The 13,812-nt window shown below is 42.4% G+C and overlaps 1 protein-coding gene across 2 annotated transcripts in view; it reads left to right on the plus strand.

Moving 5' to 3' along the window:
- The window catches only part of CTNNA1 (catenin alpha 1), a 122,795-nt gene that overhangs the window by 103,734 nt on the left and 5,249 nt on the right, over positions 1 to 13,812 (plus strand). For both annotated transcript variants that reach the window (XM_040602938.1, XM_040602939.1), the window contains 5 exons: positions 1,753 to 1,953; positions 3,028 to 3,179; positions 6,019 to 6,129; positions 7,629 to 7,810; positions 8,564 to 8,669. In XM_040602938.1, coding sequence (XP_040458872.1) covers positions 1,753 to 1,953; positions 3,028 to 3,179; positions 6,019 to 6,129; positions 7,629 to 7,810; positions 8,564 to 8,669 — 752 coding nt within the window. The remainder of the gene's footprint in view (positions 1 to 1,752; positions 1,954 to 3,027; positions 3,180 to 6,018; positions 6,130 to 7,628; positions 7,811 to 8,563; positions 8,670 to 13,812) is intronic.

Consider the following 13,812-nt stretch of genomic DNA (forward strand, 5'->3'; position numbering starts at 1 on the left):
TTGTGGTCCATATGCCTGTAGGACAGGTAGCAGTGTGTGTATGTACAAGCACACAGAAGTGTCAAATCTTATTTGTTATCATCCAACGGGAGAGTATAACCAGAGTGGATGCACCTGACAGTCCTGTACTTCCCCAGGGCCCCTTGCAGACTGCCCTGTGGGGGGGGTCTCTTTCCCTGGAAGTGTCTTTCTGGCCACTTCACATCTGCAAAAGACGCTAAATGATCAGCAGGCATTTAAATATTCATCTTCATTTTGTCCATGCCTTTTATTAAAGTTCGTATAATCCAAAGAGGCTTTTAAATGGTCTGTGGCTTAATTTATTCATTAAGGAATTCAAGCAATAAACAGTCTGTGTTTTGGACTGGCGCCGATGCTTTTTCTTTTTACTGTTGTGACTTGCAGGGATGTCTGTCTCTTGCTTTAAATGCCGAAACTCTGTGTGTATCTTGCTGCAGCTCTTGTACCTTGGCTGCCTGCTCACTGACTTGTCACATCACTAATGAACCTGCACTTCTCTCTCTTAGGGCCACATTCTGCCCTCAGCTGAACTGGTTCAGGCCGAGTTGCTTCAGAGGTATTTCACAAGTGTATGTTTTGTCCAGGTTGCTTACAGAAGTCTGAAGTATTGCACCTGGCTCTGTTAATTTTATGTAAATTAAGCGTAACATTTCCAGCAGCAATCCTTTCAGCCAGTTTATACAAATCGTCTATCAGTCAACTCTGTGTGCTTCTCATCTCTACAAACTTTTGCAAAATGCCTCTTTTACTACCTGCACAGGGAATAAAAGCCACTTCAGTGGCACGGATTGGCAGTGTAGCATGATTAAGTCAATGGTAAGTAATTCTGGAAACTATTTTAAGTGACAGAGCAGAAATGTTTCCAAGTTGGTTTCTTACCAAGCAGCCCAAATGCTGATATTGGATGGCAGCATCAAAGCAGTAGTACTGATACATTAAAGAGGTCTCTAACAGAGTTTAGAGGACCTTTTGGGTAGCTTTCCCCAAAAGAGGATCCCGGCATCTTTAGAAATCTCTTAGGAGGTGGTTTTAGTCATTTTTGGCTTCTTGGACTTGATAAATGGGCAAAGATATCCCTGTATAAAAAGAAAACATATATTCTGAAAGTAAATTGCAAACAGAGGTCTTGGCTTTATTTTTTGTTTTCTTAAAAGGCAATGAGTACTCCGTCGCTGGAACGCTTTCTGCATAAATCACTGCATATGTTATGTGTCTTAAATTTCAATGGAGGGCTAACAGTTTAATATGCTTTGATGGTATGTGTGTGGTTGTAGGAAAACACTGTGTAGGAAGCTAGAGACGTGCAACAAGTGCCCAGTGCATGAGAGCGTGGAGTGGATGAGGTGTGGTGCTGGGGAGCGTGCCTGCCCCACGCAGGGCAGTGATGGGGGAGGGGTTCGCAAGCACGTGGAGTAAGGGCTTTGGCAGGCCAGGGGAGGAATGTGGAAAGAAACAGTTTAAGGGACAATTCAACTGAACTCAGCTTTTCTGTTGGTAAAACCAAATACAAACGGGCTCAGGAAGCATGGATGCCAGTAGGTGGATGGACTGATATTTTTTTGGACACCCAGTTTGGAAGGGCAGCTGTTTGCTGGTTGTAGCGAGTTTAACAATGCTTCACAGCATCTTGCTGGGGGTTTTATAGAGCGGGTCGCAAACTGAGAAATTGCAATGCTGATGACTGCAACAGAGAAGATATGACCATCTAAATCCTCCTCCTTTTACCACCAGAGAATCATATTTTAGAAGATGTAAACAAATGTGTCATTGCTCTCCAAGAAAAAGATGTTGATGGTTTAGACCGTACAGCTGGTGCAATTCGAGGACGTGCTGCTAGAGTCATTCATGTTGTCACTTCTGAAATGGATAACTACGAACCTGGGGTCTACACTGAGAAGGTGTTGGAAGCAACGAAGTTACTGTCCAACACAGGTAAGAGTCGATTACTCCCAAGATCTCTGAATTCATCCTGCTTGCAAGTGCACGGGCAGCCGGATACTAATGTACCCGTGAAATCTATTAAAGACTCCATTTACATACTATAATGAAAATTAGTGGGAGTTATTTGCAGAGCTGTGGCAAAATGAGAAATGTAATTTTGCTGTGTTGACTGGCTTAAAACTCAGCAGTGCGCAAGGTCTCCCTGGATGTGCTTGCTGTCATTGACTGAGCCGTAGAAAGCTAAAACACCGGGGAGTGAGTCCCAAACCGTGAGTCAGGGCTTGAAAGTTATGCTGATTGTCTTGCAGTGCTGTACCAGGCTCTGCAAGTGTTCAAGATCCAGAAAGTTTCTGCCACATTGGCCCAGTAGAATAAATTTTGGGTAATAATTTAGGGCAAATTTTCTAAAATGTCTTTGTAACTATTAAAGAAACATAGTAGGTTGAAGTCTCCCATGCGTAAACAATTGGGGGTGGTGTCTCCTGTGAACTGGCTGGTAGCGTCCATACAGGGTAAGGTTGCCTCACTGAATCCTGTGCCAACCATTAGTTGTTGGTTTTGCTTTAATTACTTTAATGAAGATTCGTGGGTGACACTGAAGGAATTAACAGATTGTAAGTGGTTCTGTGATGTTCTTCCTGGGGTGCAGTGAGTCAATGAAGTACAGCAGTGCAACCTGCCCTCTTCCAGTGCCTCGTTAAACTTGAGTTTCATAGTGGTAGTATTGTATTTTTTCCAAAAAAGTATGTACATCTGCAGGGAACATTAAACAAATGCTTAATATTTTATCCCATAGTTTCTCACTGCTTCCCCAGGTGTTTTCTCCTTGTCCACTAGAAGGGTGTGATCAACTTCTCATTTCAAGGTAAACAGAAATGGAAGTGGACTAAGGCTTGAGCTATGGTACTGCTGTCCTTCTACAACAAGTGTTTTGAATTTACGCAGAACCGCTGCACCGCTTCCAGCGATGGTTAACAACCAGGCACACGCATATCTTTTACAGGAGTGTCCCGCAGAAAGTGGCATTGGGTGGGGACTGACTGTTACTTTGTGTTCTTAATTCAGTTATGCCGCGCTTTACTGAGCAAGTAGAAGCTGCTGTGGAAGCCCTGAGTTCAGACCCTGCCCAGCCAATGGATGAAAATGAATTTATCGATGCTTCGCGACTGGTGTATGATGGAATACGAGATATCAGGAAGGCCGTACTGATGATCCGGGTGAGCATAACTTACTTCAGAGAGCTTTCTGGTTTTCTGCTCGCTTTCCCCCACCTTTATTGAACTGACAGGCATCAGTTTTACTGAGAGCAGACAGCGTAAGATTTTCATTTAGCTCATATTAATGTTCAGAGTCTTAAAAACTGCTAATCACTCTGTGGAGTACTTCAGAAGTACATTTTGATTCAAATTCATTAAACAGATCTGAGCATCAGTGATAGCCAGAGTTGTAATGCTAAATACCCTTCACGCATCTTTTGTAATACGTTAATGCCTTGCTTGTTAATGTGCTAAAATCAGTGACCTTTGATTTAACAACAGCGAGTGGATTCATAACTGTAGATGCTTTTTGAGGGTTTGAGAGCTTAGAGATAAAACCTGATGGCTCTTTATTAAGTACATTTTGAGAATTAATGCTAGTTAGTCAAAAACAGGTTTAGAGGAGTTCAGGCTGTAGTTCCCAGAGCGTGTAATTTCTTAATTGGCTAACCTTGGTAAACAGGGACCAGTTCACAGAGGCTTTGTCTCTTCGGTGCTTGCGTGTTTCAGGTGCGGTGAGTGTGACTTGGAAGTCAGGCAGCGTTAGGTTGGTAGGAGGTGTGCAGGGAAGATGCAAAAGGGCTCCTGCATTTGATTGAAGGCTTGCAGAAAAGAAAGTTCTGGTTGAGGCTGACCTGTGGGCATATTTCTTGAATCTTAGCATGGTGAAAATGGGCAGGAGCCAGACACAGCAAAAACAAATGTAGAGGTTTTATTCCTTTTTTTCTTTTTTCCTTGTACTCCTCTGACTCAAATGTAAATGCCTTGTAGAGAAACTGTCTTCATCTTTCAGAATGGTAACCATGGCAGATGCATTTTAGTGATAAGTAAATTAAGGACATACAGCCCCAGAATATCTGTGATTATAGTAACCATTGCAATAGTATCTTCCATGTTTGCTGCTTAAAGCAAAGAGTCAGATGGAAAATCAGAAGAAAAGCTGACAACCACATATGTGCTCTCTGTATAATTTTTTTTCAAACTTAAGCTCAGCATTTATAGACAAGCAATGTTAGATGAAGATATCAATGCTTTCCTGCTATGCAGACAAACTAATTTGATTCACCCCCTGCTGAAGTCCTTTTTATTCAGAACATGAAGGCATGACTGCCAATTCCACGTCGTTAGTAATTAGCTGAGCTGGCGATGCCAGGAATCCTGACGTTTCCCCTTGCGCCGCGTCTCTGATGTCAGGGTGCCACGGCTTTATTGCAGCTGCCAGTAGCTAACGGCAGCTCGCTGGTGACACATCGGTGACCTATAAAAGTTAAAATGTTAGTATTTGTTGTCCAGAGGGCTGTAAGGTGTAGAATGTATTTAGGATAAGAGAGCCATGCAAATGGCGATACCAGGCCACCACTTCTCCAGGGCTCTGTCTCAAACTGGACCGCAGGAGTAACCATGCTCGCAGGGGGATGCTGCTAAGCTCAGCTGGGATAAACGGGCCGAGTCACTTGAAACTTTGTCCAGTGACACTTGTTCTTTACAGGAACCAGAAGGAAAAGTCACTCAAAACACCTAATCTTTCGGTTTTATGCCATGTTTTCAAAACGAAAATTTTACTCTGTCTTTACTGTGGTGAAGTAAAGCTTTATCTCGCGCCACCCCCAGAAGACTTTTTGCCCTTGATGACAGGTTGAAAGGCAGAATTACACTTTGTATCCCCCAGGTTGGATGAGCTTTGGGATGGGTGAGCAGAGAAGAGGCCGTGAGAATCATAAACAGTTTCTGAAGATGCAGCTGAACTGTTTTGTTTTGTTTTGTTTTTTAATTTTTAAATATTGATACACTGAGCTACTTCTTAGTATATGTCCTTATGCTGATTTTGTGGATATATTCTGTTCTTCAAAGCATGGAGAAAAGATGGTGGCTGAAATACCCTAGGTCTTGATTGTCAGCATGCTCACCTTTGCTTTTTGGCAACTGTTTTGCATATCCATCTCTATTTTAACTGTATCACAAGATGTGTCTACGGGAAAACAAGTTCGTAAAATTCAAATCGGAGCAAAGAAATCTGAAGAGCAGTAACTTTATTTGCATCTTATCTGTTAATCACAATTTATTGCATTTATCAGTCAAGTTCTTTGTTGATCCAGCTCTGCAAAATTGTTATGAAGTGCCACTCTAGGCAAAGAAGTAGTATTTTGACAAACATGCTGTTTAAACTTGATAAGCTTTATAAAAAGTTTGCCAGCTATAGACTGGCAGTAGCAAAAATAAATTGTAGGCACACAGGAACTAGGTCAGATGTGTTTAGCCTACAGCATAAAAGCTGGCCCTTACTAGCTAAAAATTTTCAGATTTTCCTGGGGGATAAGAATAAATTTCAGTATATCTTATCTGTTGTTAATTTAGTCGATGCTTTGATTCATAATTGTGCTAAAGACAACGTCTGTGGTTTTGAACCAGGCCTTAAAGCTGTGTGTAATTTTAGCTTCAGAATCTTGAGTGAGGCTTTTACACTTAACCAAGTTGCAAAAATACTGTTCGTTTTGCAAAAACTTTTTTTTCCTGTGTTTCAAATCCTGAGTGCATTAGTGTCCTAACAAATCTCAGATTTTTAGTTACTGGTATGTAATTTTGGTGATCCCTATGGTGTTTAACATGAGCACTCAAGCATGTATAATCACATGTGTTCATACGCTGAGTACAGTCCCTTTATTTGCCTTTTTGTTGAAAACATTGAATAATTTTTACCTTCACTGATTTCCATTCTCCCTGCTTGAAAAACAATGTTCTTGGTGATTTTTAGAGCCGTGAAATCTGTTGTTTGACTCTGGCTGAATAACTGTTTCCTCAGACTCCTGAAGAGTTGGATGATTCTGACTTTGAGACCGAGGATTTTGATGTCCGAAGCAGAACAAGTATTCAAACTGAAGATGATCAGCTCATTGCTGGACAAAGTGCAAGGGTAAGGAAGAAATCTAAGTGTTATAAAACTGTGACCTGCCTTCAAGAAACAGTTCAACTTGCTTTGAAAATCCAGGTTGAATATTTTTGGGGTGGTGGTGAAAATGCTGGATCAGAAAACTGGCACTCTTCGTTTCCAGTCTGCTTCTGAAAAGGAGGTTAAATGAAGTGCAGCATCTGTTGGTCTGACAGACGTGAGAGGCGCCTGTGTTTGGATGTTCAGAAAGATCAAAATGCTTTTAATACCAATAAACTACTTTATACTTCGACGTGGCAGATGTGGTAGGCAATGCCATTTATTTGGTGAGCTTCTGCAGGGAGATACAGGGCAAATCATTCTGTTGTCCTAATGTGATTTTCAACAGGCAAATACTGAGTTTGTGGGCAGGAGTGTTTTCTCCCGCATGTGTTGGTGAGTGTGTTTGGCCACTGAGCATTTATCAAGACAATGTTGAGAGGAGCTCAAAAATGAATTCATTTAGACTAACCGCATTTCCTATGACTGTTAAAAATGAAAGCATTGATAGGCAATATATAATCATTAATAGGTGAAAACTTAAAATCAGTACATTGAAGGAAAACCAGGCCTTACCTGTTGTTTTTATTTGACATGTCCCCTTCTGGATCAATAACAATTTACACCCTTGGGAAAGTGCCATGATGGAAGACTTTTTGTAAAGGCTCTTCTAGCCTGAAACTAAGCAAGGAGTAGCTAGGCCTGATTTATCAAACTCCTGCCACATTGGTTTGGAATTATACTAACTGAGAGTATTTTTTATGCTTTCCTTCCTTGTACAAGCACTCTCTCTTCCTGTATCCCTCTCCCTCCTTTTATTTAAATGCAGACATTTCTAATTTACCTTTTAGCACAGCTGCTGCCAGAGCCTTTTCTGTACTGAAGCTCCTTTTCACCTGCTCCTGGAGGCATGAATGCTCCCACTATTTATGAAGGCAAGGGCATTAAGTCTCATCCAGGCTGTAAACCTAGTCTAATAGATTTTATTCAGGAGTAAGCACATGCTTTTTATTTTCACTTTTTCCTCAATATGCATATTTCAAAATAGTACATCTACCTTTTTACAGGAAAGAGCCTCATAATATTTATTCTGTGCATTGCAACACTGAAAGATAACCAAGTGGAAGTTCCTTTCAAACCCCTTAAATTTTATAGAAAAGTCAATCCCCCACACACCCACCCATGCAGTTTTTCTTTGAGGGAGGGTAATATGTGGCAAACTTGTTTGGATTCTTAACAGTTTTATCATGCAAATGCCTGAATTTCAGGTGTCGATTTGTCTTTCTGCGAACTGTTTCTTAAGAAAGAGCATAAACTTTGATTCAGAATGGAAGGAAATGGTTCTGTAAAGCCTCTGGGTAGAGGATTGCTATTAAAGTTTTATCCCCCATCTACGTGACTTAAATTGGTTATTAGTGAAATGTTCCAAAAAGCCTTCTACAAGTGGTGGCATAAGGCGATGTGCAAAAAACTCTCTCTTTCAGGCTATCATGGCTCAGCTCCCTCAAGAGCAAAAAGCTAAGATTGCTGAGCAAGTCGCAAGCTTCCAGGAAGAAAAGAGTAAATTGGATGCTGAAGTATCAAAATGGGATGACAGCGGTAATGATATAATTGTTCTGGCAAAACAAATGTGTATGATTATGATGGAAATGACAGACTTCACCAGGTGAGTCTTTATAATTTGAGCACACAACACCTTCTCTCAGAACTGGCTGGGATGCTGATCTTTCAATGAAACGTTTTGCAAGTACTCTTAAGAGTCTTACTTCTTATAATTTCCTTTAAATGTTACCCTATTAAAGCCTGTGTATTAACTTGGGAGATGCATTACTATGCAGTGACTGGATGGTAATAACTGTTTAAATTGATCACAGCAGTTATTGCCTGTCTTTCCTTCTTTCTTTCTTAAGAGTGATTCTTGTCCCAAGGAATATATATATCTATATTTGCTCAGCTCTTTACAACATTAAATTCTATGGGCTTCTCGATATTGCTATACTGCAGAAATAGTTGCTAGCGCACTTATTTGCAAAAGAAGGAGAGGGGTTTTGATGCCTTTTGAAATTCATTTACCAGATTTTATATAACACTATTTTTTAAACTTGATGTTGCATTCCATGAAAATTGCAAATCTGTCTTTTAAAACGTTATCTCTTATCATTAGATTGCTAAAACCAGTAAAATTTAAGATTTTTTATGCCTAGATTTATTCTAAATATGGGGAGGGGCTGGAAGGGTGAAACTCTCTTGAAAAGGAAGGTGCTGTAATGGCTGCACCTGCCTATTTCTGTGCGACCTTATTTGTGCAGTTTGTGTGAGGAATCACTTCCAGTACTGTATGGAACAGAATGAGAAAAGCAATATATAGTTCGCTTTTCTGGTTTTCTGGTGCTGGAAGGTAGATGGTTCTGTTTTGCAGAGGTAAAGGTCCACTGAAAAATACGTCAGATGTGATTAGTGCAGCCAAGAAGATTGCAGAGGCTGGGTCAAGGATGGACAAGCTGGGACGGACTATTGCTGACCACGTAAGTCACAATTCATTTTCATAAGCCTCCAGCACAAATGAGCAATAGGGGATCTTTTAGTACTGCAGACATGATGAACAGAAGAAAATGTGTTTAGTCTTGAGGTTTCAGGGGGTTTTAACTGATTTTCCAGATCTGCTGCTGGGAAATTCTACCCTTTTCTTTCTAGCTGCTCTCCTGCCACCCTGAGCGGTGTAAGCAGCTGAATACGCCCAGCAGTAGCATTAGCAGCTCCTTGGCTTCAGTCAAGCACCTACCATTTTAAGGTAGCAATATGCCAACACTGCTTCATGTCACGTAGTATCTAGGCCAGTTTCTCTGACAGAACAGGACTGAAACTGAATTCGTGTCACTTCTGTCACGCTCGGAATATGCCCAGTGCTTTCCAAAGCAACGATGAGGCTGCGCAGGCAACACCATAATTATTGCATATGGCCTGTTGTATAACCTTTAATATTATTTTTGAGGCAGCTTTTTATTATTAACGATTTTCAAATGCCCCATAGACAAACTCTGGTGGTTTTTTTTTTTGTTGTCTGGTCAGAGCTGATGAAGACTTTGAGCAAGGCACATAGTGACCCGATTTTTTGCAGTGTTGTCCCAGGCTGTTTTAAATGTTGTTGTGCTATATGTCCAAAAGTTTTTGAAAAGAATTCTTCTAGGATTGAACAAGTATGGGCAGCTCACGGGTTTTATGCAACGCATCTGCCTGTCCTGAGACGCTTCAGAAACTGGGTTGGGCCAAGCAAAAAAGCCTTTGGTCTCGGTCCACACCCAAATTGCAGGGAAACACCAGCATTAGTAATAATATTCTGCCTTCCAGAGAGACCCTGAAATGCAGGTAGGTTAAGTCTGAGATCATGGACTAAACTTGATTTTGTACAGCTGTCACTTGCTTGTAAGTCCTCTGAATCTAGATTCATAATGCAAGGTTTTAAATAAAACGGTGTCACTTTGGAAGTAAATCTTTGTAATGCAGGTCTCTCTTTAAATGTTGCATCCAGAGGATGTTGTCTTCACCCTAATTTGTTAATGATGCAGTGAGAAATGATCAATGGGGAGATGAAGTTGAAAAGCATTTTTTAAAATGGGTCTCCTTGCTGTAGCATTTTGACAGCCATATTTCTGGAGGAACCAGGTGCGCTGCTGCTGTAGGTAAATGAAGCAAGGAGCAGTTTGTGTTATAGATCTCGGGGGATCTTGGACTGAAGGTTTACAATGCCTTTTTTTTTTTTTTTTAATTCACATGTTTTATGCAACCTCAATATATGGTTTTCTGCACCAAGGTATTTCAAAATGTAGAAGAAAACTAAATGGCTCCTTTTAGTAGAAGTAATGTCCTTAAAAATGTAAAAGATTAAGCACATGTTTGAAGATAAATATGAGCAGGACTGTACAGTTAGTCATTTTGACAAGAATATAGCTTTTTTTTCCCGACTCCATACTCTGCTAATACTTTCAGCTTGCATATTTCATTAGATATGCTTACATACTCTTTAGAAACTTGTTAATGTAGAACTACCTGACAGTTACAGAGGACATACAATGCAACCATTTCAGCGGAGCACTAATGCCTTCCTGTGCCTAATACGGGCTTTTAACAAATGGATGGGTTTTATGTCCTGTTTGCCATGTGACACCGGGTGAATCATGACCCCCTGTGTTAGTGTGTCAGGAACTCCTAACTCCTGCCGTCAGGCAGTTTTACAGCACATTTCCTTTGAAACTATAAAAGCTATTATCCAAGGTATTTCACGTCTGTTGAAAAGTGTCTAGCCAGCAGCCAGCAGATTTTCCCAAAGGTGTTCCATCTTTCGCTCAGAGCAGCATTCTGCTTGTTTTCAATGGGGGAATGAATACGAAGCAGTTGTGAGCACGACAAAAATGAAAGTTGTTTGCAACAAGATTCTGCAAGATTCTGATTCTCCGCGTTATTTTTTTTCAGTGTTGAAGTACTTACAAAGCAAAAGAAAAATTCTGTTGCTTTTTTTCTTTGATGGTGTTGGGAGGTAGAGGTTATATCAGTGTCTGATCATTAAATCGAAAGGAGCCGGGGGCAAGCTTAGGGGTTGCCCTGTTTGCCATTGAGATGCTCCAGCAGCCTCTTGCTGTCGAGACAGGTCACCGCTGCGGAGGCTGGTCCAGGGATGTGCTCCAGGCACGGGCTGGTGGCTGTCCTGGGTAAGAGCTGCTGGCACGCATTGCCACCCGCCCGTCCTGCTGCGGTAACTGCCTCACCTGAATGCCTGCTTGCAGCTTCTCTAACCACACAGCGCCGAGCCCAGCTGTTACATAGGGCTGGTGGGGGCACTTGACTGTGAATTCTTGTTACAACAGTGTTCATACCCTAAACTGGAGATACAGCGGGAGGAAGAGAAGTCTCTGGTTGCTTGCTTACACCTACTAGACAGGTGGGGAGGGGGGCTGTGTGCTTGTCTTAATCAGCACACGCTGCAGGAGAGCTCTTCTGTTTTCCCCTGCCCCTTTTCTTTGCAAAAAGGGAGAAAAAGGTGATTCTGCTGCTCCACAGGCTCAGCTGGGGTGGTAGGAAGTGAATGTGCATGTGTGTTTGCTCTGTCCTGGATGGATCCTGGATTTGACTTGGAGCACCCAGCTTAGCTTTAGCCAACAACCACCAGTGAGTCTGTGGCAGCATCTCATTTTGGGGGGTTTGGGGAGGTGGGGTGTCCCCCAACACCCATTTGTTTCTCTCTGCAGAGCAGCAATCTGCTGTGACTGCGTTGTGGAATCCTCCCCAGCTAGCTCTGCAGATGGGTGTTTTTGTGGCTATTGTAGGTTAATACAATAATGTAATCTTTCTTAATCAGTGTTGAAATTGTTGCCTTTTGGGTTTTTTTTGTTTTTACCTGAGTGTTCCCGTGTAGGAAAGGACAGGGCTTATAGAGGCATCTGCAGTGCCTTTTGTTGATGTTCTTTTTTATCTTGTGTTTTATCTCTATTTAAACATCATCTGTCTTTGAACTTAATTCTCTATTCTGCTCATAGAAATAGCATACACAGTATAGGATGTGGTTTTCCAACTCACATCATATTGATATATTTAACCAAATAATGTTTCCTATTCTACTCCTTCCCCCACTAACGTTTTGCTGCCTTCTTCAGCCATTGGTAAACATGCGGCAGCTTCTTTCCTTCAGAGTGTCTTTCCTTAAATGGTTTCCATAAACTCACAACCCATAAAGTACCTTGAATTGTTTAGCGGTCCTTCTGACGTGCTGTATTGTGCATTTGTCAACATTCAATTCAATCTGCCTCTGTGCTGCTCGTTTGCTTTGTTAGATGAGCTGTTTGGGAGATGGAGAGCATTTTCCAAAACAGTAATTTCAGCTTTTCATTAGCTCTTCGGCCGATGCTATTTGTGGACTTTCTCTAAAACATCTTGTGCTGCTGACTAATATTGATTAGCTTAAAAAATTAACCTGCAAGCTTTGCTGCTTCATTATTCACAGTTTTCACTTTACTGATGGAAGCAACGTGCCTGCGTAAGAGTTGCAGATACTTCAGGTGTTTCATTACTTTCCTTGGGACTAAGAAGGTGATTTCTGTTAGTTTATGGCCACACTGGGTCAGATGCCCATAAAGCCATCCAGATCTCCGCAGCCTGTGCTACACATCCTGATGTGTTTGTCCCAGCTTGCCAAAATTCCTGTTGTGGTGCATCGTGTGTACGTGCATGTGCTGCCTTCGCTCACAGCTCAGCAGCCTGCCATACAGAGGCATCTCTATACGCAACATATAGTACAGCTGTTCTCTCTCTGCTGTGCTGAAATGCCCCGTTGGCTTAGAAAACCCACTTGTTCTGGCCCTGGAAAAAACAAATGTATTTAGTAGCTGCACTCACCACCCTTTCAGAGCTGAATGTCTGTCATGGCAGATCAGTTACTGTTGTGGGAAGCAAATGCTCCATGTAAATGTGACCTCCTGTTTGCACACCGCTGCTTGTGCGAGGCAGCGATCTGTTCTGGTGAAGTCTCCTTTTGTGCCTTTTATATAAGGGAGAATTCGGTTCTTGCTTCCATCTTGCAGCTAAGGAGAGAAGATCTGCAGTGAGAGTTGGGGCTTTTGACTTTGCCCTGAAAGGAGAGGAGAGGCTGTGTTGCTGTAAGCAGGAAACCTGAGCTTGAGTGAAGCACAAAATAGTAAAATGGTGCTACATTTAAGATTATTCTTCCAGTCATACCATTGTGAATTTTCATTTAATGGTCCCTTGTACAGAGTGAGGGTACTAGATGAAATGGGATTTTGCTGTGAACAGGGGTGTGTGGAGAAGAGCTCTTGCAGACTGTAGATCTCTGAATCTGGTCGGTCAAAAGAGCAAGCAGGTGCTGGGCGAAGAGAAGCAAATGCTGCTTAGAGCAAAGCTCTTCTCTCCTTCTCATGTCTAACGCTGGTGAGTCATTGTGGCCACTCATGGCTTCTTTGGGGTTTTGGTGCTTGTCTGGAGGCTTCTCCAGGATGAGCAGCTGGGTGGACACTAGCCACAGCCACTAACGCGCTGCCTGGCAGGGAAAAGCGGAGGGTGGTGTGCCCTGCTTGCCTTCAGGCTGGGCTGGGGGGCCAGGGAAAAGCATTTAGGTCTTGTATGAGTGTGTGTGCCTATGGGGGGCTGGAAAGCCTGCATTTAATGACCAGGAATTGTGTGCCGAGACCCTGGATGCTGGAGATTTATGAGTTTCTGGATGGGGTGCAGGTGTCTAGGAAGGATGGTGACCACTGCAGGGTCTGCCTTCAGCTCTGTCCCTGGTCAACGCTGGTTGGATTCCTGACCTGCTGGTATGGTGCTAAGAGGTGAAATAATGCTGAGTACAGCGCTGCCTGCCTTAGAGCAGAAAACTTAAGAATCATTGTCAGTCTGATGCTGGTTTTGCCCAGGAGACCTGGGAATGCTCAGGGGGAAGATAATGCACAAAGTGGCCATTTCGGAGGAGGAGATCGCACGGGAGCGTGCAGTGCAGTACAGCTGGTCGTGCTTGCTCTGGGGCCCAGGCCAGGGTTTATGCAAGTGTGTTTGACACAATGCAATGTAAAGCACACGGACATTGAAGACATAGGTGTTCTGTAACGTAACACCCTGCTCTAAACTTCCCGCTTTGGTCGGAAAGGTACACCCGTCAGCATGGTG

Source organism: Falco naumanni, chromosome 8 (assembly GCF_017639655.2).
Source record: "Falco naumanni isolate bFalNau1 chromosome 8, bFalNau1.pat, whole genome shotgun sequence".
Taxonomy (NCBI): domain Eukaryota; kingdom Metazoa; phylum Chordata; class Aves; order Falconiformes; family Falconidae; genus Falco; species Falco naumanni.